The following is a 23,662-nucleotide window of genomic DNA, read 5'->3' on the forward strand; positions in this document are numbered from 1 at the left end:
TCATTTTCAATCTTTCCAATCGATGCGGCATTCAGATTTGACAACTACTCTGTTTATATTATTTTTTGTATATTGTGAGTTCTGTTGTAGGTTGCAAAATATTTTCAGGCCAAGTATAATAAGTTTACGTTTAGCACAGACTTTTAGATTATGGTTTTAAGTTGTAAGTAGTGTCAGAGATTTTAAATACTTCAATACAAAGCTCTGTTATAAAGCTCCTGAATATGGCTAATTTAAAACCTTTACAATGTCTCAATTTGGGTAAGCACACGCACAGGAAGTTTTCATGATTGTTTCACATATTTTTAATGTTTTCAGATGCTAACCAACAGAAAAAATTCATGAAGTTCTTCAAAACATTGCCGGATGTATGTATTATTTTGACTTTTAACCTATTTGTATTTGTATGTCGCTAATGATTGAATTAGAAATTACGGTATAAGTATGTACTGCCGGTACCCGGATAACTGTCCCTTAATGAAAAACAACATGTTGAGAAAACGGCGATTTAACATTATCCGTGAATTTTCTGATTTCCAGCTATTTTATGCAATCACCAATGACCAGAACAGTTTCATGGCACCACAAGTTTAACGTTGAGAACAAAAAACCATGGGTGGAATTGGTTTTACGTTACATAACTTGAAAAAAAAATTATATGGGACAAAAAATGCGGGTACATTTCAAAAGTACTCGCATATTTTGTCACATGACATATAAATTCAACCAGCAACCGGCAGTATCACTGGCAACGTAGATTGTACTACTGAAAAACAACATCAGTCTAGTTAATTGAATGATATACTTCTATATGCCTAAAATTATCCGATATACACTAATCTGGAGCAAAATTATATGTTCAAAGTTTGTACCACTACGCAGTGGGACTGTAATGCGGGTACTTTCAATATGGGACAAACACAACTTGGTATTTTTTCCATGTTTTTTCATACAAAAGTATCAATTTCAGATTTTTTTTCGGAAAATATGATAACAACTAAGTCGATTCTCGATGATAACTGAAAAGTGACAAAAATCAGTATGGGACAGTTATGCGGGTACCGGCAGTGTAGTTCATAGTGTAAGTTAACACTTGTGTCGCTAGAACTAAACCGATATTTAAAATGTTAATAAATGTTTGCATTGATACAAACATTTCCGTGACAAATAAAAGAAAGTGTCTTCATTATTGAAGATTTTTCGGTTACAGAAGATTCGAGCAAAAAATATCATTTGAGGTAGTTTCGTTACCTTTGAGCTAATTTTGTTGATAGAATACAAGTCAACGTTAGATTTGATTAAATGCTTATACTTTGATGTAATAGCAGGAGGAGATATTTTTACTAAAACGGTGCACAGTCTAATAATTTTGAAGTTGTTTAAGCTGAACTGTTGGTAAAAAATATAATAAACCTACAGTCTATAAAATAATCAATGAAAATGAGAAATAACTAATATCAAAGATCTTTGAAGGATGTTAGTTTTGTAATAACTCCAAGTAAATTATTTTACCTGAAGCGAATTCAAGAGCTTTCGACTTTTTATGTTAAAGAACATTTTCGCAGCTACATGTACCTACCAAATCATACATTAAAACGGTTTAACTCCCCAAATGTTTTACCGAACCAAAACAATTTATGTGAAACATTTATAGAATGGAAGAGTACCTACATCAATAAGTTGTATACCATGTAACCCTCCCCCCTATGTAACAATAAGTAACTCAGACTCAACCCCCCTCCACCTCAAAGTGCATGGAATGAGGAGCCTCAATTAGAACGCCTCACGGTATGGTCAGATACCAAATTGCCGAGCTTTTATACCGTGACAGAAATCATTTTGTTTGTGAGAATACGTGATTTAAGTTTACTTCAAAATATGTCACATGAATTGATGCCTTCTACAATATTGTATTTAAAATTAAAATGCTAAAACGAGAGTGAAACCATTGTCTCGAGGTAGGTTTAGTGATTTTGTTACTATTCTAGGCCTAGTCACTATTCACGGTAAAAAGTCCCTTAAATCACTATTTACGACAAAATAATCAATTAAGTCTACTTCATGAACTAATTACATTTTTGTCCTATGACTTACATTTTTAAGTTGTAAAGTAGGCAGTGTATGTGATTTTTTTTCGAGGATGCGAAAAATAAACACGAGCTGAGAATGTGCTTTAGACTTAGGAACAATTTTTCTGGACTGGACTGGACGAGGGTCCAAATCACATCCCCAGCCCGTATTCATTTTGCTCATCCTCGAAATAATATAATACAAGTGTGAGAACAGGCAATCGTTCAGTTACAAACATAACCTCCACATGGCAGTGTGTGTGGTTGATTGAGGCGTGTGTGGAGCATAGAGCAATACTGAAGGGTGATCGATATTAGTCTCAAGGGAAACTGCTTCTCCCAGTAGTTTTATTGGCCAAAACACCATGCCGGAGACATCGGAGATTGCGGGTTCGTGTCCCGTCTGGACGAGGGACATTTTTTTCTAAGTCACATCCTCAGCCCGTGTTCATTTTTCGCATCCTCGAAAAAATCACATAGGGGAAAGTAGGTAAAGACGGATACCCTAAGGTTTAATCTAAATAATTACTTAGGTATTGCTATTTAGATCGCAGTAGTCATACAAATTGAAACTTAAGGTCATTTGTTTTCATAATCATTTTTGGTATTAGTGAACTTCCTCCAAGTTTTATGTGTTTTGGGTCTTCAAAAATAAGACTACAAATTGCTGTTTTTTGACATGGTTGGGAAAGACGGACACTTGGGGTGGGTAAGATGAACACTACGAAGGTAACGGTGGACAGTCACAAAAAAGATGTAGTACGTTAAGTATTCTTTTGATTTATGTGTTAAGTGATGGCCATGCATTACTCTACGTTATTAGAGTCCATCTATACATCACGTGAACAGTTTAAGAGGATGGGTTTCGATGAAGGCGAAAATTCTCCGCCTATATGGCCTGTTCTAACTGCTAAGTGATTAATATCTGCTGGTTTCTCTCGCGGGTGTACTTTGTGAACATCTGTAGTACACAACAGATGCTGCATGTGAAAATTCTTGGAAAATTTGTGTGTCCATCTTTCCCTACCTTAGTGTGTCCGTCTTGTCCGACCTGGTTGTAAATTTTTCTAACGATCGTAGCTCTTCATCGGAACATCGAAAATCTGCTGGATTTTCACTAGAAAACCGAGGAAAGACTAATTAATCACTTTACTATTGTGAACAAATGAAAACTCGTAAGTTTCACGAGTTTTTCACTATTTTCCGTGGAATAAAAATTACATGAAATTGCGCGTTCACGAAAATGTTCTTTGTTTTACTTACAAATTTGACAGTTTGCTTGCTGAAAACCGATAATGCAACTCAAAAGCATTAACACACTATAAAGAAGGTATTCGCATCACTCAACTATCATAATACATACTAGTTTGTGAAATATTAAAAGTGTCCATCTTACCCGCAGTGTCCTTCTTTACCTACTTTCCCCTACATTGTCTACTTTGCAATTAAGTGTGCTGAAACTCTTAAATCGTTGTTTTTGCTGACAATTAATTTTGATAAGTCGATAACTTTATCAAAAAACTATTTCTTTCTCATATTAGATTATCGGTTTTAAAAAATTTTTGTTGACGATAATTATTCATGCAAAAATCAGTCAACTTTTTGTAAGTCTTATTGCAATGTTATGTGTTGGTATGGTAATTTTAACTATCTATGCAGCTCGTGAGGAGGAAAGGGAGTACTTTGCCTAAACCCAGGATGACATTGATGTAACTACTTTCGGGACGCCAATATTTTTTGGAAATATACCTACTACAGTATGCTATGTTGTTAAATTAATAACCGGTTATTAACCTGTTGTTAACATATTTCACTTATTTTATTTTGTTTAGGTTTAAGGAAACATATTTTTGTGGTGTACAATTTACACTAGTACGAAGATGTTCATAAATCACAAACAGTGACTGTTATCATTGTACAACACACACACAATTACACTTAAAAAATGCAACAAACCACTCGACCACATTTTTATCACAAATTTTTAATTTTATCCCATTGTCGCTGGAACCAATTTTTTTTAGTTTTATCAGTGTTTAGTTTGATTGATTGGGACGTTGTAGTGTCAACAACCTAGAAATAAACAAATTATTATATCTAGAATTTTGGGACATGTTGAACGGCTACATCTGCCAACAGTTCATCGTATTTTCTACTTGTCTGTTGAGGTATCTGATTATTTTCTTGTCGCGAAACCTGTATCAACGGCCCATAATTCTCCGTCTTTACTTGCTGCAGCTCGTTCCACTCCGCTCCAATTTCCACATACGATTGTTGTACGTCTTCAAACTGCTGCATGTTGTCTAATAGTTGTGTATCCTCTAAATATGCGGTTTCTGTAATTTCTTCATATTCCATTTGATCACTGCCATCTGTAATATAAGATTATCTTTCACAATAGAATTTTCTGTAATCCGATACATCAAATTCTACTTTAGTAGAGTCTATTTTCCAGGACTGCGTACTATGTACTAGAGGAACATTTCCAAGTTTAGTAGAATCTCATCAATTCTAAAATTTGCTTTATCATTGCAGTTTATCCTCTACTAATAGAGGGTTAAACACGGTACAATGAAGAAACTGGAGCCTTCGCAAATCATTGATATTGGAAAAGGTGGAGGGCGGAAAATGTGTTTTTGATGATTTGTTATGTTTAACGGGTTACGACTTTTTTTTAATGCTGTCATATTAATATAAGGTAAGGTATATCTAGACTTATTTGCAGCCGACTGTATAGGTGTGACACGAAAAATTGTATTGTCAAAATTGTAAATTGTAACAGTTTTTGTTTTAGTTCATCGATCTAAATTTGAGATTCGGAAAAAAATATAATAGAATTCCGGTTTTGCATATAAACTTTAACAATTTTTCTGTGTCAGAAAAATGTTAGTTTGAGATTCCGTATCAAACAGTGATACGAAGCATTTCTCAATAGAACAGCCCTAATTATAGGACCATCAACCAGAAAATTTGAAATTGAGCATTTAATAAATATTTTGATTATGACATACCACGAATAATATCCGCTGTGCCATTAGGGTTGCGATTAATTATTTTTTGTTGTGTTTCCTGGTTTAACTCATTTATTTCTGATCCGCCTGCATAATGTGTAACCTGTAAAAGAATTTGAATGATTGTTTTTTTTTCTAATGTTTTACCTGAGGTATAGTTTGAACCTGATGTGAATCGCTAACCTCCGATGAGAAATTATGCATAGATGTGGGAAATTCTGCTAAAGGTGCAAAATAGTTTACATTTAGCTGCCTTGTCGTTGTTGTCGGTATCTGTGCTAATACAGCGTTATACGGTAAATTTTGTTTCTCCGTAAACTTTGGTTTTTGCGTAGGTGAGTAGGATTCATTGCTGATGGATGCGTTTGAACTAGATAACTCTATTGATACCGATGGTTTCGAGTATATCACATAGCTACCAATACCCGGTTCAGATTCGGTAACGTTTTCTGAAATGAAATCCTCTGCAGTACTTGGTTGATCACCACGATTCTGGTACTGAACAGAAACATCGTTTGTATTATAAGATAATTTTTCATGCTCTGCGTTGCTGGTCATGCCAATAAAATGCGTTTCTTCTTGTGCAGTTTCATTTTCATTTTTTAGATGTTTGTTAATTTCGTGTAAAATTTTACGGTGAATGTCTGTATAGTTTAGGGTCTGGAGCTTGTGAGGAAGCATGGACATGATATTACTGACAGTTGTAGCTTCGGTGAATGATGTGTTGTTTGACATGGTTGGTGGCTTTTGTGTGTTTTTTTGCCGAACTAATAACATAACTTTCGAAGTGTTAACAGTAGATTCAGTTACGTTTTGGGTTATTTGCATATTATCAATTGGTTGCTGCTCGTAAGTGGTAGAGTAATAGCCTTCACTTGAAGCGGATTTTTGTGTGATAGTAGCTTTCGGTATATTTTCGCCATATTTTTGAGTAGGTACACTTTCGCGTACCTGTACTAATTGATCGTACGATTGATCATAACTACCACCAAAATCGGTATGCTGTTTTACATAGTACTCTAATTGCTGAGTAATGGGATTGTATATCTCAATTATGTTAGAAGGTGCATTAACAGTGTCGGTATAAACCGCAACAGGAATTTGATTTTCACGTGGCTCAACATTTTCAAATTCGATGAATGATGTTTGATGTTGGAACTGCTGTTCATTATTTTCGATGTTCAAGGATGCATCATGTTGTTGATGGATTTCTTGATTGTCATAAGCGTACATCTGATTAAGTTCATTTGCTGATAGCTGAACGAAAAAAGTCGAGTTCATTACGTCGTTTGGGGACAAGGTACCTTTCCGGAGATTATGAACCAGTTGTTGAGATATTTCTTCAGCTCGACGTTGTTGTTGAATACTTAAAAAGTTATTCCATGTATCATCTGGTAGATTAGAAAATGTTCACAATCATTATTGTTGTTATACATTATCAATGTTTCCAACTTAAAGTAAGCATGAAAAGGGAAATTTGAGAAAGAAAAGCGTAGTTTGCTTGGAGATTGAATGACAATGACAATCGACTCAAAACAATGATTTATTCAGCTTCATTATAGACGTTTTTAGTTCAAAATATATTGTCAGATAACAAAGCTAAAAGTGTTAGAAACTGTTTGTGAACTTTTAGCGTAATTTGAATTGTATTAAAATGCATGAGTGCACGTTTGTCTTATTAGAAAGTGCTTGTTCTCTAGAGTGAAAAATCTTACATGGCTGTAGAGTACTGATCATAAAATCGTGGGGTGCTATTATACGATTATACTGTTGACGAATCATTTCGGCAAAAGCATAGACTTCCTCCATATGGTTTTCAGACCAAGTAGTAGCTCTCATCTGCTGCTGTTGTGGAATCCCTGCTGGTCTGCAACATTATGTTCATAATGTTGGATTCCATTCATACTAAATAATACATACCTTGGAATTTGTTCATGGGATGTTTTTGATGAGCGACTTTCGTGAAATTCTTTGAACTCGTGAATTTGTCCTTGTAACTGCCCGGCACATACCAAGGTACTTATACATAACATTATGATGCCTATCATACTTAAAAGATGTATCATTTTCGTTCTTCTGGTGTTCTTTATTTACCAGTGCCAATCTTGAAGATGCGTTTTAGTTCTCAGCGCAATACAGACTGAGACTCCTGGCATCATTTTACCATGAAAATAATTGCAGCAGTGTATAGGTCATCAAGTTATCAGTTTCTACGAACTTGTTACTGATAATTTCATTACTCTTTGCGTTTGAATCAAAATACTAACATGACTGAATATAGTAAAATAGGTATTTTTCTCGATCATTCAATTAAGAATAGTAGGGGTATTTGGGGCAGGACCGAATGACAGGGTAAGTTTAATTATTCCTCTACCTATGAAAAAGTAAGTTTACATAATTATCAATTTTATAATAAACTCATTCCCATCACTTTTAACATTCTTTTGTTTTAATTGTTGATAAATGATTCTGTAAATATGGACTTAGATAGATTGTTGAGGAAATTCCCTTTTATGTTAGACTACTCTGTAATAATGTGTAAATTCAAGTGAATAACTTGATTTGGCGTCATCCACAAATTACATAAATACATTTATACCTTCTTCTCCCATAGTCAGGCATGATAAGATTTTTCATTAGCCCCCTCCCCCAACAAATTTTAAGTAAGATTGTCTTTCTAAGAAAAAAAAAAGTTATTATTCGAAGAAGAAATAAAAACAAGGTCAATTTCGACTCAGCTAACTGAAACTCATAGAATGCTTTTAACTTGTGGAAATAAACCATTTTCCATCACTAAACCATTAAATCATTATAGCAGCAGTGAAGGTCGAAAAGGGGCAACTCCGAATTTACTACCTCATAACCGTTCGGCCGGGTACCCGGGTACCCACTCACAAGAAATGCTTCTAACTTTTTCAAAATTTGACCAATTTTGGATTTTGGTCCAAGTTGGTTTGACTTCTTTTAGTATTCGGAATCGACAGAAACCACACCTATTTCCTTTAAATTTGGTATCGAAATTGATTGAATCACTCCAGGAGTTAATTTTCATTTATTTTGTGTCCACCTGATGAATTGTCTCTGAAATAGTCACTCCGGAGCAGATTCCCGGGGCCCTATATGGCCACCAACATGGTTGGATACGAACCCTAATCAATGTTAACGCAAGTTAACGCAATAAAATTATCCGAAGTGAAATGATATTGCCATATAGGCGCACGCATAGGCGTAGCCAATGGGTGGCAGGGGGGGGTTGCCGTTGCCCTCCCTCCTCTAGTTGTTGACATTGGTGCAGATTTTTTTTTTCAATAACTAATAGCACGAAACGACATCTTTAGCCCATAGAAACATTTGTGTAAAGTATCAGCCAGATAAAAAATAATTGGTTGAAATGCTTGCCCTATGTTGCGCAGAATTGCACAGGTTTTTCAGTTGGACATTGCAGCGGCAAAAGTACCGGGTAAAGGTCACTGAATACACGGTTCGGTGAAGATAGTGCTCCTGCCTACGCGTTGTCCTTGCTGCATCCCGCTAACGTAATACGCATGTCGTTGGAAGAGTTCAAGCGCAAAACCGAAGCTTTCGTAATTTTTTACGAAGTTGAAGTGAATAAAAGTAAAAATAAGGTGAACATAATCATTCAGCTACAATAAATTCACTGCTTCCCAAAAGAATCCACTGGTAGAAAAAAAATGAAATTTTCATGGATCATGGATAATAACCGTGTTGATCCTGTTCATCTTATAACTTTAACCCATTCCCCGCAAGCGATGTCGTATGGCCGGTTAACGAACAGATCAATTATCCATACGCCAGTTGTTTAGAAGTAATTAGACTACTTTGAATACCGTGTTTTAAACAAGTTTTCGAGTAGCGTAGTAAAGCGGTTGTTGGCCGGTGACCGCCCTTGGCAATATTCGGAATCGTATGGGGTTAAACGAGATTTCGTTTATAAAACTACCAAAGATGGTAAGAGACATCCTCTTTGGAGGACCGTAGAAAATCCAGTCTACCTCGAGCTGCAAGGAAACCGCATGTCGTTGAAGTTATGATGGAGCGTATCCGCCGAAAAAAAGAACTTACGTACAAGAGGCGTAAAGTTCACGGCGTATCCGAGTCTCCTTAAAAAAAGAGGCTCGATAGAGCGAAAATGATACTTTTACGGCACGCTGGTCATGAGTTCATTTTTTCTGATGAAAAACTATTTGTCCTAGAGCAGTCACACATGGAACAAAATGACCGAAATTGCATATTTCCCCAAATTATGGAAAAATGCAAAAATTACTCCAGTTTTAAAGCCGGATAAGAATCCAGCTATGGTCCCCGTGGTTCTGTGGTTATCGATGTCGGTCGGCTAGCTCTCCCACACGGTTGTGATATCGGGTTCGATTCCTGATCAGGTCAAGGATCTTTTCGAGCTGGAAATTTTCTCGACCCAGTACTGGAGAACGGTGTATCGTTGTACTACTGCAACATGCAAAATGTGCCGAAAACAATATCGATAACGAATTCTCTCAACTTGTCTAGTTGATCGAGACCGCGTTAGCCTCTCAGGCTAGCGTGCGATATTGTTTTAAGAATCCAGCTGAGGTTTCAAGTTATCGACCAATCAGTTTGCTTTCTTCAATAAGTAAACTGTTTGAGAGAATTATTCTTAACAAGATGATGTCCCACATCAACGAAAATTCAATTTTTGCAGATGAACAGTTTGGATTTCGCCATAGGCATTCCACTACTCATCAATTGCCCAGAGTTACTAATATGACACGAGCTAACAAATCTGAAGGTTATTCCACTGGAGCTGCTCTTTTAGACATAGAAAAAGCATTCAACAGTGTTTGGCATAAAGGTTTGATTGCGAAATTGTCAACTTTTAATTTTCCAATTTTCCCATTCAAAATTTTAAAAAAATATTTAACTGATCGAACTTTGCAGGTTGTCTATCCGAATTCAAAATCTGATAGATTTCCTGCCAGAGCAGATGTGTCTTAATGTTCAGCCTTGGGCCCAGTTCTGTACAATATATTCACTTCAGATCTTCCTGATTTGCCTCCAGGATGCACAAAGTTATTGTTCTGCGATGACACAAGCATTTACGTAAAAGGAGAAAGTCTTCGTGTCATATGCAGTCAATTGCAGAAAAGTTTAGATATTTTATCATCCTACTTGTAAAATGGAAAATCTTTCCCAATACTTCTAAAACTCAAATGATCATTTTTCCCCATAAGACAAGGCTTCTTTCCTCAGGCCAAACAATAATCACGTTGTCAAGATGAATGGGGTTATTTTGAGTTGGTCTGGCAAGGTTAAGTATTTGGGACTAATCTACGATAAAAAAACTTATTTTCAAAGAGCACATTGAGAGTATACAAGCAAAGTGCATCAAATATACGAAATGTTTCCTCTCATTAATCGAAATTCCAAACTTTGTTTACTATGATCTACAAACAAATTTTTAGACCAGCAATACTTTATGCTGTACCGATCTGGTCAAGTTGTTGGAAGGAAGAAAGCGCTTCAAAGGATTCAGAATAAAATTCTGAAAATGATTTTGAAACGTCCTCCTTGGTTTGTTACACTCGAATTACATAGACTCACTGGTGTTGAAACATTAGAAGTTATGTCAAATAAAATTATTAAAAAATTTCGACAAAAATCCCAATTGCCACGATAAGCTCTCTTTATAGCCAATAAGTTAGTAATTAAGTTAGTTGTAAGTTTACTTCCCTCTTTTGACAAGTAGGTTTGAATCCGTACGAATGATAAGTCCTAATTGCGAAAGCAAACAAATCTTAATAAATCAAATTACAATTTTTCTAACAGTGTTGAGAAGTCACCATTTGTGATTGGACACACATACTCATTATTTACTAATATTTATCATAAATACTTAAGCTAATAACAACCTCCCTTATTTTAAAAAAGTCGATCGGGGGCAGCAGCAAGAGATAATATTTCGGAGTCCCAAGGTAGTGTGCCTCAAATCCAGAGTGCAGCTTCAGTTTGGAGGCAGTTTGCAAGCAAGGTAAGCTTTCAAGGTTTTCAATGGCAAAGGCGTCAAAGTCATTCATTTTAAAAGGGAAGTTATGGAGAAAACTGTTGCCCCGAGTCTTCGAAAACTCTTCGGAAATGACCACTATGTGTTCAAGCAAGATGGTGCACCAGCGCATACTGCCATCTTGGTTCTAGACTGAGTTCTAGACTTGACGGACTTTCTGGGCTTTCTTGACTTTTTTGTCTGGTCCTACATGAGCTTCACGTAAAAGCTTGCGGATTACAAGATTTCCAACTTGGAACAGTTGAGCGGTTAACCAGAAAATCTGTGTTGAAATACCCAGGAAATTCGTGAGTGTCGCCTGCGACAGCTTCGAAAGGCGTTGAAGTCGGTGAAGCTGATGTAGATGTTAACTATGATGTTTCCTAGTCAAGATATGATCGTATTAACATTTACGTCCTAAGTCGTTCAAATGACCAAGAAAAATCCAAATCGTATAAACGTGCATTGTTTCGCTGGTAAAACTCGTTATTGAATCCTAACGCGTGTAATAAGATCTTTTTAGGGAAATCGTAATTCGATATACAAAACGTCACATTATATCCTTATGTAATCGTAATGACTGTAACGTTTCGCTTCATTTACAATTAGTACCGTATGTGCGAACATTTTCGAAAATTCATCGTATTGATAGTTGGAACGTTGCTTGAAGTAAATGTTGATTATCTTTATAATTAAAGTTGAAATTTATACTGCAGTATGAAAGTAGCGTTGCACCGAAAAAAAATAGTTGAAATAAAAAAGAGTGGCACATACAGCCGTCTTTTGAAAAAATACCGAAACCGTTGGAACAATTATCATGATGATTTCCCACAAGCGATTCATCTTTTGAAGTCAGTTCCAAACGTTTTCCATATATTTCAAAAAGTGATGAAAACCTGGCAAAGTTATCTTGGAAACTTTTTTCGATAGCTTTTTCGGTATTTGTTAGTATAAGAACGCTGAAATCCTGCTTCAAAACATCCATTTCTTTTTTAAATTCCGACATGTAAGAATGGGAGCTGCAAAAAATCATTACGTTAAAATTGTATAAAAAATGAAATATAAATTTGCGATTTCGATTTTAAATCTTAAATTTAAAATTCAAAATTTTAATTTTCAACTTTATTTTTTACACCATAAATGTGTAACTCCAAATTCAAAATTAATATTTTGAATTGGTTATTGCTGATATTCGAATCTTAATTTCTAATATTTGATTATATTTTTTTTTATTTTACAATTTAAACTTTATATTGAGTTTGAGCTTGACTGATTATTTTTAACATTAAATTTTTAATTTTGCTGTATTTGATGTTACTATTTTGGATTTATTTTTCAATGTTTGGTTTTAGTTTTCATTTTTTATTTCTATTTTTAATTGTTATATTTGAAAATTATGAATCATGAATTTTAAAATGTAGAAGAATAATTTAAAAAAACATACCTATATTTTAATTTAAATTTAAATGTTCGATTTGAAAATATGAAATTCAAAATTTAAAGATTAATTAACAAAAAAATTAATTTCAAATTTTATTTTTTTTTTAAATTTAAATTTCATATTGAATGCGAGCTTGACCGATTAATTTAAATTTTTAATTTCTGATGTCTGATTTCATAGTTTTTCTATTTGCAATTTTTAATTTCTGATTTGAATTCACAATTTTTCTTTGAATTGCTATCTTGCATGTTTATAAATTAAAGATTTAAGAAGGTTAAATTGTAATTTTAAAATATATTATTTAAAGCTTGAATTTAAAAGTTTAATTTGAAAATATGAAATTGAAAACTTAAAATTAAAAAAAAAATACATCATAAACCTATCGTTTAGGAATTAGTAAAACACTTATACCTGATAATTCGTGTGGGTCAGTCAAGTGAATCAAACCAACATCAGTTACATACACAGAATCTGGTTTGATCGACGGATATGAATGAATTGAATAATGTATATTTTGCGATTCAGCAACTGCGGAATTCTCACATTGTGTCTGATTTAACTCCATCTCTTCTATAACTGTTGTTTGTTCTAACTGTGTCGTAAAAATTTCACCTAAAATATTAAGGTGTTAAAAATCTCAATTTCAATATAGCGAATTGGTTGTTTACTCATAACTAAATTGTTGTTACACAACTTGAATGATAACTGAATACGCTGTGTATAGATAGTAATACTAACGTCCATTATTACAACAGTTTATTTCCTGAGCCGAATTCTGGAGATTTGAACTATTTCCGCCTACTTGAACTTTTAGAACTACGGGCCGGTTTACAGGATTGTGACTGACCCACTACGGTATCTTCAATAATCCGATGTTTCACTGGTTCCAATGATTGTGTCGAGCTGTTGACATTACGAATTTCTGAAATGTTATTGAAAACATCTTTGATAAATATATCAATTAAAAGAATTACAGGGAAACTTACCAGCAAAAAGTTTGTTATAATCTTTCACAGCAGCGGCTTTCTGCTTTTTCTCAGGTTTCAACCTTTTCTTTTTGCCATCGATGTCTGAAACCTCCTTCATGGCAAGGTCATCCGCTGCAGCTTCCGCGGTTGCGAGCTTTTTGTATCTCTCGTTGACGATCACGGGAATTTGCTTTGTAGCTCCCTTATAGGCTGTTCCGTTTATTCTCAGCTCTTCATATGTTTGTTCGGAAACCAATTTTGGACAAAGGAGTTCTCCATTCCTTATCCAAGAAGTGGGGACAACCAACAACTTGAATTTTTGTTTTGTTAGTTGTACTACAGCGAACATTCCTTGAAGAAAAACAAACAGGTGAAATACATTATCCGACTGAGAAAACTTCATGCAGGTAAACAAACACATCAGATATTAAACGTCCATTCGCATCGTATACGTTAGCAAACGTAATAACGATTCTATGTGTATGTAAACTGTCTTTCGCGTGTGTTGGGAAAGGATGGCTAACGAACATCACAAGTCGTAATAAAAAGGAGCCATTTTACTTTCAGAAGTGAAACAGCTTCCTGATTGGTAGTTTCGAAGTTCGTGACCGTAAAAACAAAAACTAAAACAGGCAAATGATGTGTGCATGTTTATTTCTGCACACGTAGGGTAAATTACCCGGTAATGGACACCATAAGCTCTTTACCAATTTTCTTGAGTGATTATTCTGAAATTAAAAATACAAGCTACCTGATGAATTACAGTGTACTGTATGAAAAAATGTTTACTAAATAAATAAATAAATAAATAAATGATCCGTGTTCAAACCACAATACATATAATTCATCTTTCCCAAAAAAGGGTTAGCGGGAATTTTATTATTTAACGATGGAATAGAAACAATTTAATGTTCAAGAATGGCGAGTTTTCAAGAAATTAGTTTGTTAAAATTCATAATACGGAAAGGTTTCACCACTGGTAAATATACCCTATTCAAGAATGAGTTATCTCGCTTATTATTTGCTTTAAACAGAGACTCTTCACAGTGACTATATGGTACCGTGGAACTGTAGAGGACTGATGAGCGCAACGTCAGAGGTTCGAAACCAGCAAGAAGCAGGCAATTTATATAGGTAAGAATAATGGTTTATATTAATAAAAGTGTTCTATTGAACTAATACTGAGTTCTAGTTAACGCTCGACATTGGAAAGTTCCAAGTTTCATTTTTTTTTCACACATTACAGTTGTTCATTCAAACTCGTATATAGCTATACTTTTAATCGGATAAATGTAAATAGAAACTAATTCTGACTATCAGCAGAAGTCACAGGAGACACAACATTTAGTCATTATAAGAAATGATTTTTGTCGTTATATTTGTTGGTCGAAGAGTTAAAGTATGTATATCGCCTCCACTTTGATTTGTATATTGTAATATTCTGCAGCAATTGCGATTTAACAATAATGTATATGTTTCTGTATTGGCATGTCGCAATTAAGTTATACATATGAAATTGTTGACTGGGTCACTAAGTACCTTAAGATGGGAGTGTGTTGAAACAAGGCTCGGAAATAGTCAATGCGTTACTTATGATAACACTGTCTTATATTTTTATCACCATAAAAAACATGATGATATGTTTTCATATGTTACGCATGAATTATTACCGAGTGCTATGCCGTTGAAAATGCGAAGTCGACCACGTGGTGGGTCTAAGTCGGCCATTTGTGGCTTCAACACACTTCCACTTTAACTAAATAATACTCAGAAATTAAGTGTGTGATATTTACATATTATGGAGTTTTGAAATTGTATCCGAATTTATTAAACAAGGTGTATATGAGAACTTGGCAATATCCCAAACGTTATTATAAATGTTTTATCTTTGAGAGCTGCTCCGATGATCAAACAAACTTATAGTAAAGTCCAACACGGTGCGAAAAACGCGAAAAATTTATCACAAATTGAACTCAACAACACCTCAGGATTTTGCGCAAAAGCAAGCATAAAATTTCTTAGGAACAAAAAATGGGTTTGCAGCAACATGTTTTCGATACACTATTAGTTATTGAATTCAGTCACTACCAATCAATAAAAGTTTTACTCGAGCATATTTTTCAGTTTTCAGGTATTTGATTTATTCTTTTATAAAGTATTTTAGCAATGAGGTATACACATTATACATAATACATAAGACCAGTTCCACAAAAAATGTCCCAGTTTTAATTTTTTTAAATTGTTATTTTCAATTTGGCTGAAACTTTGCATAGACGTTCCTGTAGGCAAAAGAGATTCCATTTTGTACTGTTGGTTTAATTTTTTGGAACACGACTCATTTTTGAGAAGCTATTGAAAAATGCTATTTTGGGAAGGTATTGATGATTACAAATATTTTTAGAGCCAAAACGGTTTGTTTGGTTGGTCTTTGGTAAAGTTGTGGATAATAATTTTGTCTTTTAGATAAAAATATACACTCTAAAAAACATATTTATTTTTTGAAAATAAGTTGAAGGAAAAATTAAAAATTAATTGCCTAAAAAAAATTTATAGTCGAAACGGTTTGTTTGATTGGGATAGTGTTTTCGGCAAAGTTGTAGATAATAATGTTGTCCTTCCAAAAAATGTGCCCCTCAAAAAAAAAACGTAAAATAATTGTTTTTCAAAAAATCGTGTTTTTTTGTTATTTCTCCTTGATTTGGTTTTATTGTTCAGGTAATCTTTTGTAGTTTTTATAGAAATAATCAGATTTTGATTATTTCTGACCATTTTGATTCTAAAATTATTTGTAATCATCAATACCTTCCCAAAATAGCATGTCAACAGCTTCCCAAAATGAGTCGTGTTCCAAAAAATTAAACCAATAGCACAAAATGGCATCTTTTGCCTATAGAAACGTCTATGCAAAGTTTCAACCAAATCAAAAATGGTCGATTTAATTGGTTTCCCGTTTTTTGTGGGTCACAAGCAATCATGATATACATATATCTAATCTTAATCATAATTGTTTCCGTCTAACATCTAAGTGATTCATCCTTTTATTTGCTTTACTTATATTATTATCCTAGAAACCCACCACTACTGTACGATTCTTCGATCGTTCCGATTACTATAGCAGCCACGGCTCGGACGCAGAGTTTGTGGCAAAATGTGTGTTCAAATCTACAAATGTAGTAAAAATCATGGCACCAGCTGATTTAGAAGAAGAACTACCATATGTTGTACTCAGCAAGAATAACTTTGAAGCATTATTACGAGATCTTTTGCTCGTACGCAACTATCGAGTAGAAGTCTACACGAATAAAGGCCCGTTAAAAACTTCCAACGATTGGATACTAGAGTTTAAAGGATCACCCGGAAATTTGACTCAGTTCGAAGATGTGCTTTTCTCTAACAATGATATGGTTGCCGGATCTGCGCTTTTTGCTGTGCATTTGAAGCAAAATGGTAAACAAAAAGTTGTAGGTGTTGCATGCGTTGAAACCAACGAGCGCATCTTGTCGGTATCTGAGTTTACAGATGACGATTTCTACTCTGAGCTGGAAGCTCTAGTTGTTATCCTTGGACCTAAGGAATGTATTATACCGACGAAAGATCCTGAGGTAAAACATTGCGATTCATATATTTTTTTGTTTTAATGTTATCTTAAATTACTTCAGTACGCTCGGATTGAAACTATGTTAAAGAGAAATAATGTAGTTGTAACCACAAAGAAAAAACCAGAATTTTCACTGGAAAAAAATTGTGTCATACAAGATTTAAATAAATTGTTGCGATTTTCAAAAGGCCAAAAAGAAAGCGCAAATACGATGCCTGAAACGTCTAATACAACAGCATTAGCTGCATTAGGAGTATCAATACGCTATTTGGATTTAGTTAATGAATCCTCCAATCACGGACAGTACCAACTGAAGCTACTAAATTTAAACAGGTAAGTTCAAAGTGAAACGGTGTTGAAACCACAAATGACCGACTTCAAACTACCACTTCGAATTCCCAAAAGCACAAGACTCGGAAATAGTTAATTCCCTGTAAAAATGCTATTTTATGTTTGTGATGCCACAGCAAACATAAAATGGCGTTTTCACAGGTGACGCATTAACTGAGAGAGATTATTGAGTTAGAAGAAAAGAAAGAGAATAGAGAAAGAGAGAGTAGAAAACAGAGAGAGAGAGAGAGAGTAGAAAACAGAATATATATAGAATAGAGAAAGAGAGAGAGAATAGAGAATAGAGAAAAAGTGAAAGAGGAGTAGGAAATAAAGTGCAAGAAAAGAGAAAAAAGAGAGTAAAATAGAGAGAAGAGGAGGATAGAGGACGAAAGCGAGGACAACAAAGGAGAGAGAGAAGCAGGGTGAGAAAGAGAGAGAAAGAGTACAAAAAAGTATGTCTGCTGAAATGCACAATTAACTGTTTTTAATTACAGGTTTGTTCATTTGGATGCGGCAGCCGTTCACGCATTAAACCTGTTTCCTAAGCCCGGCACCAATATGAATGCAGCAGCTTATAAAGGGCACAGCGTTTTGGGAGTACTGGATCGTTGCAGAACACCTCAGGGCCATCGACTAGTGGCGCAGTGGCTTAAGCAGCCACTTCGAAATTACGACATCATCAAAGATCGACATGATATTGTCGAATGTCTCGTTGATTGTGCCTCTGTTCGGTCTGAAATGCATGATCTACACTTGAAGCGTCTTCCAGATATTCTTATATTGGTGAAAAAGTTGCTCAAAAAGAAAGCTTCTTTGCAAGATATATTTCGTCTATATCAAGTCGTTTTACGAATTCCAAAAATTCTTCATCTTTTGAAGTCACTAGAGAACACTGCGATCAAAAGCATTATTTACCATCCAATGAAAGATACTTTGGGAGATTTGAAATTATTTAAGGATATGGTTGAGCAAGTTCTAGATCTAGAAGCAGTGGAACGTGGAGAATATTTGGTGAAACACACATTCGATGATCAGCTGAAGGAACATAAGGAAAAAATGGATGAAATTCAACAAAATATGAAACGATTACTATCAAAGGTTGCCAGAGAACTCGGTCTCAATGAGGGGAGCTCCATTAAGCTGGAATACGTCAGCCATCACGGATTCCATTTCCGAATTTCTCTGAAAGATGAGACCATTATCCGCAAGAACTCAAACTATCAGGTTTATTGCAAATAACCTTCTCACCTATACAGTCAATTCGATTTTTTATTTTCTAGGTATTGGATGCTATCAAAGGTGGTGTAAGATTTTCAAACGAAAAACTCGCTGATTACAATGCTGATTTTACTACCTCGAAGGAGGCTTACGAGGAACAACAAAAGTCTATTGTAGATGAAGTGGTTCGAATTGCCATAGGATACGTGGAACCCTGGACAGTTTTGAACAATCAGATTGCCCAACTAGACTGTTTTGTGAGTTTTGCAGTGGCTGCAACTAGTGCCCCAGAACCATATGTTCGTCCCAAAATGCTTTTGGAAAGTGAAGGTGTTTTAAAGCTGACACAATTACGTCATCCCTGCCTAGAGTTACAAGAAGACGTTAATTTTATTGCAAATGATGTTGATTTCCATAAAGATCATACAACAATGTATATTATTACTGGCCCGAATATGGGAGGAAAAAGCACATACATTCGTTCCGTCGGGGTGGCTGTGTTAATGGCTCATGTTGGCTCCTTTGTGCCGTGTGAAGAGGCAAACATAGTAATTGTTGACTCAATACTTGGCCGCGTTGGCGCGAACGATAATCTTAGCAAAGGTTTAAGTACATTCATGGTTGAAATGGTTGAAACTGCAGGAATTATACGGGCTGCCACTGATAAATCTTTAGTCATCATAGATGAGCTAGGACGAGGCACCTCAACATATGAGGGCTGCGGAATTGCTTGGTCAATTGCAGAACATCTAGCCAAGGAGAAAAAATGTTTTACCCTTTTCGCTACACATTTCCACGAAATAGCCGAAATGTCAGAAACGATTAAGACTGTCAAAAGTTGCCACATGGAAGCTATTGCTGATAATGACAACTTCACTTTGTTATACCAGCTCAAACCTGGTGTTATGCAGAAAAGCTTTGGTATACAAGTTGCAAGACTGGCTAGTTTTCCCAGTGATCTAGTAATGGTAAAGATCTATCATATGCATACTTTGTTATTGATTCACTGACTTGGTTTATTTCAATAGTTAGCCCAAAAGTTATACGACGAGTGCGAAGACCATTACATTCAACTACAAGAGAACAAAGATCAAGAAGGAATCGATGTTTTTCTTTCATCGATAGGCAAAATTGCCAACGTGGATCCAAACAATGATGAGGCCATATGTGCGATGCTGCAAGATATTCGTCTATGCGTTAGGAATTCCAGCAGCACTTATTTTCGAAAAACCTTTCCCTCTCTCTACATCTAACTCGGATATGTAAACATGACCTGAACTACCGCAGCTTTGATACAAACATAATAAAAATTTGCGGAATTGTCAATAAAGAAATTATTAATGCTAGTTATCGATAACGAATTTGCTATTTAAACAGCTGAGTACTTCCATGCGCAATGACAAACCCGAAATGGAACAATGGTTAGTTTGATTTAATAGTTAACTTCTTACAGAAAATATAAACCTAATATATATTACAAAAGAAAATTTACAGTTTCACACAATTAAGCTAACAATTGAGCTGTTGCGGAACAGAGTGGTCTAAAGACCATTTTTACATGAAATTTTACGCGTGACATGTTACATTTGACATGCTGTGTCTTTCATGTAACATGTGATACTAGCAATTTTGTACAAATTACCGTCATTTTCTTTGTCTTTTACAAGTCTTGTGTACATAGACCACCCTGTTCCGAAATGATTCGAGGCTTCCAGTGAAATATATGAGGTGAATTGATTTGATGAGGTGAATTGACGTAAGAAAAACATTGTTAATGCAGCTATTCAAATAACCATATTCATGAAAGCGTGGACGGTAAAATTCATGAAAAGGAAATTACGGAATTACTCGGACGGAAAATAGTAACGAATATGCCTAGGTGCTTATTACGGGAGTCACTTCACGGTGAAATCAGAGTGAAGTGAACAAAATCCTATTACGGGACTCACATAAGTGAGAAAAACTTCGCAAAGTGACATCTGCCGCGAAATCTGGGTTATTATGAGTGTCATATCAGTGAAGTGACAACGGAAAAAGCGACGTTTCGCGTGGAATTATTTCACGACCATTTTGAACGGTGAAATGATTCCACGAAGATGCCATAAGTTTTAAAGTTGATTGATTTATGATCTAATGGTAAATATTGAATTTATTCTTCAGTAACGAAACGAATCAGAATTTGATCCGTGCCTTAAAGCGGTCAAATTTTCATTTTTTTGCCCGATGAAAAAAATGCAAACTAGTTCAGGAAATTTTCGATACCGAAAAAAAATTTTTTTCTGTTGCCGAATGTCTTAGAAATGCAGATCACGTCAAGATCTGGTGTTATCTAAAAAAACGACTTTCTGAGACTTAGAGATTTTTGAGCTGGGAAATAATCTCATTAAACTTGTCCTATTCTCAATTTCACTTCACTGTCAATCTCACTCCACGGAGGTGATTTTTGTCACCTCACTTTAGGTGGAATCGGGAATAGGTCTGAAAAAGTGAAGTGAGCGTGAAAGTGAAATTTATTTCACCGTGAAAGAACTCCCGTAATAAGCACCAATTTCAGGTTTCAGTTTGTATAACTTCATTGTATACATCATAAAAATATAGTGCCGTATCACAGAAGTTTCGACAAGCAACTCGTCTCATTTGAAATGCATGGTCGAGTCGAATTAGTCGAGTCGACTAGTCTTCTGTAATGTGGCCCATAATACATGGGTCATTTCAAATGAAGTGACCACGAATAGGCACAAACTTGGACACGACCATCACAGATTTTGCTCAAAGTTGGGGGAAATATCCATCTCATGTCACCTTAGAAAAATCAAAAGATGACTAGAACTAGTCATCTTTGAAAAATCTCAATTTAGTGTCGATTGGAATACCCCCCTCTTTGTTACAAGATTATCAAGTGTTTTTTACGTAAAATTTTCCGAGAAATACGATGGAATTATCAAATTTGAAATAAAATTGGCTACATTTGCCGACAACGCCGATTTGCGGACGTCTTACGTCTATAAATTGTAGGAAATGGAAAAAAGTGCGTTATTTTGCAACAAAGAGGGGGGTCCCACAAAGCGGAAGGTATTCAAATCGACACCAAAATTGGGATTTTTCCAAAGTGACATTAGCTGAATTATTCTACCTGGTTTGAACAACATCTATGATGGTAGTGCCCAAGTGGCATGTACACTTCGTATGAAATAACCCATATACGTTTTTGTATGAGAATAATTTTGAATTCATTGGCACCTTTTTAATATCTTTCAAGGCTATGTCTAGCCTTTTACATTCTAAACGAAAACATAAATTTTTCAGTTAATTTTGTGTTAAAGCAAAAAAAAAAAACATTTTTTCCAATTTTTCTAGTTACCACAATGAAATTACACGTCGTATATTTTCTGCTAAACTGCAAATTTCAAGTTCTTCACAATTTTAGAAGTAAAAATAATGGTATTTTGAAAAATAGAAATAAATATTAGTACTAAGTGATCAACACTAATTTTCATTTTTTTTATTAACACATAACTAAACTAACCTGTAGTTTAATTTACACTAAACTTACCATAGGAAAAATAACAATAACAATGTCGTTAATTGAAAACCTTCTTTCTTTTATCCTCCGCAAATCGACATAAGCGCCAAATTTTCAAATTTCATTTTTTACGTATTACTGGGCAATCTCCTTCAACATGCTTGTTGCCATTTTCAAAAATATTGAAAATTAGTAGAGAAATATATATAAAAAAAAAGAAGTGACGTTTGCGCCATTTTCTTTAGTACACTAAAAAAAATGTCACGGTTACTTCAAGTGTTTTTGCACTTGACTCAACTCGTCACATCACACTGCAAGTTAAAGTGATTTAGTGTTGATTTCTCGATGATTAACACTTTCAAATGAAATGATCTGGCGTTGAAAACTGGTTAATGGAAATCACCATTGTATTATAATAAATGTTTCTTGTATTAACACTGTTTAAATCAATTGAATTACAGCTGTAATTCCAATTGACAAACGTCAAAACCATAAAGCAAAACAAAAATAGAGATACTCTATCTCTACAATTTGTCCAAACATTGTATTGTTGAAATTGCCATACCTATACAGCGTAAAAGTCAGATCCAGCTTGTAAACCGGTAGAGCTGCTCTTTTGGTACCCACGAAAATAAAACAACTCTGGCTATGGAACTATAGCAATTTTAACATTACAATGTTTAGACAAATTGTAAAGATAGAGTGGCTCTACAAGTGCTTCATGTATGACTTGTTCGAATATAGACTAATGAGCATTCAAAGAGTAAAAGAGCGAAACCAAGCATGGCTGCTGCGATGCCAACTTCTTGCTGCTGACTACAGATCAGTATGCATGAGAAACTAGACTATTCAAGCCTACCAACGGCACTTTTCGTGCAAAACGTTGAAATGGTTTTGCTATTTTGCAGAAGAAGTGACGTTGGCGTTAGACCTCAATGCATTTACATAAATAAACGTGTTAAAGCACTGGGATACGTTTTTCAACATATTCACTCAGATTCTATCAGATCAGATTGCGTAATGAAGCGCTTCTGTTCATTTGGGAACGTTTGAAAACAAATCGCTTCTGGAGCGGTTTTGTGCTTCTGGCGCTTACGTCAAAATCTCAGCCCACGTCACCATTGTTGACCTCAGTCAGGTTTTCACCCGACGTAATTTGCTGAACGAGCGATCAATCGTGCATGTTGTACATGGTAGAGCAAGTGCAATTTTAATTGCTTTTTCAGTCGCAGGGAAGAAAGAACGGGCTTCAGCAAGCAGGTCTATAAGATCCAGCTCTTCCAAGTTCTTACGGTCTGCTCTCAGCGGGATGCAGCAAGGACAACGCGTAGGCAGGTGCACTATCTTCTCCGAACCGTGTTTCCAGTGAGGTTACAATAGAATCAAGGTAGGGAATTGTCACAGCTCGGTTCCAATACTACTACTAAAAAATCAAGTTCTTTATTGTAAACGGGTCTTCCGTTC

The 23,662-nt window shown here is 35.1% G+C and overlaps 2 protein-coding genes and 1 long non-coding RNA gene across 5 annotated transcripts in view; 1 reads left to right on the forward strand and 2 right to left on the reverse strand.

Annotated features, from left to right (window-relative positions):
• On the forward strand, window positions 1-20,025 carry LOC129733282 (DNA mismatch repair protein spellchecker 1). 2 transcript variants are annotated; one of them, XM_055695049.1, is made up of 8 exons: window positions 2-261; window positions 319-368; window positions 14,561-14,660; window positions 16,595-17,128; window positions 17,186-17,457; window positions 17,952-18,681; window positions 18,738-19,643; window positions 19,704-20,025. In XM_055695049.1, exons 4-8 carry the CDS (start codon window positions 16,709-16,711, stop codon window positions 19,926-19,928), a joined length of 2,553 nt encoding a protein of 850 aa, XP_055551024.1. In that variant the 5' UTR covers window positions 2-261; window positions 319-368; window positions 14,561-14,660; window positions 16,595-16,708; the 3' UTR covers window positions 19,929-20,025. The 2 variants fall into 2 exon arrangements, with proteins under 2 accessions (XP_055551023.1, XP_055551024.1); XM_055695048.1 differs by lacking the exon at window positions 14,561-14,660 and having other exon boundaries at window positions 1-261.
• LOC129733284 (uncharacterized) lies at window positions 3,856-7,271 on the reverse strand. 2 transcript variants are annotated; one of them, XM_055695052.1, is made up of 6 exons: window positions 7,001-7,271; window positions 6,796-6,947; window positions 5,264-6,471; window positions 5,081-5,183; window positions 4,197-4,441; window positions 3,856-4,142 (listed from the first exon to the last, which is right to left on the reverse strand). In XM_055695052.1, exons 1-6 carry the CDS (start codon window positions 7,144-7,146, stop codon window positions 4,044-4,046), a joined length of 1,953 nt encoding a protein of 650 aa, XP_055551027.1. In that variant the 5' UTR covers window positions 7,147-7,271; the 3' UTR covers window positions 3,856-4,043. The 2 variants fall into 2 exon arrangements, with proteins under 2 accessions (XP_055551027.1, XP_055551026.1); XM_055695051.1 differs by having other exon boundaries at window positions 5,246-6,471; window positions 7,001-7,253.
• LOC129733290 (uncharacterized) overlaps window positions 12,592-23,662 on the reverse strand; it is a 25,838-nt gene continuing 14,767 nt past the window's right edge. The window contains exons 2-4 of the long non-coding RNA XR_008729451.1: window positions 13,545-13,877; window positions 13,227-13,480; window positions 12,592-13,170 (exon numbers count right to left, since the gene is read on the reverse strand). This is a non-coding gene — a long non-coding RNA (uncharacterized LOC129733290). The remainder of the gene's footprint in view (window positions 13,171-13,226; window positions 13,481-13,544; window positions 13,878-23,662) is intronic.

This window comes from Wyeomyia smithii, chromosome 3, assembly GCF_029784165.1.
Source record: "Wyeomyia smithii strain HCP4-BCI-WySm-NY-G18 chromosome 3, ASM2978416v1, whole genome shotgun sequence".
NCBI lineage: Eukaryota > Metazoa > Arthropoda > Insecta > Diptera > Culicidae > Wyeomyia > Wyeomyia smithii.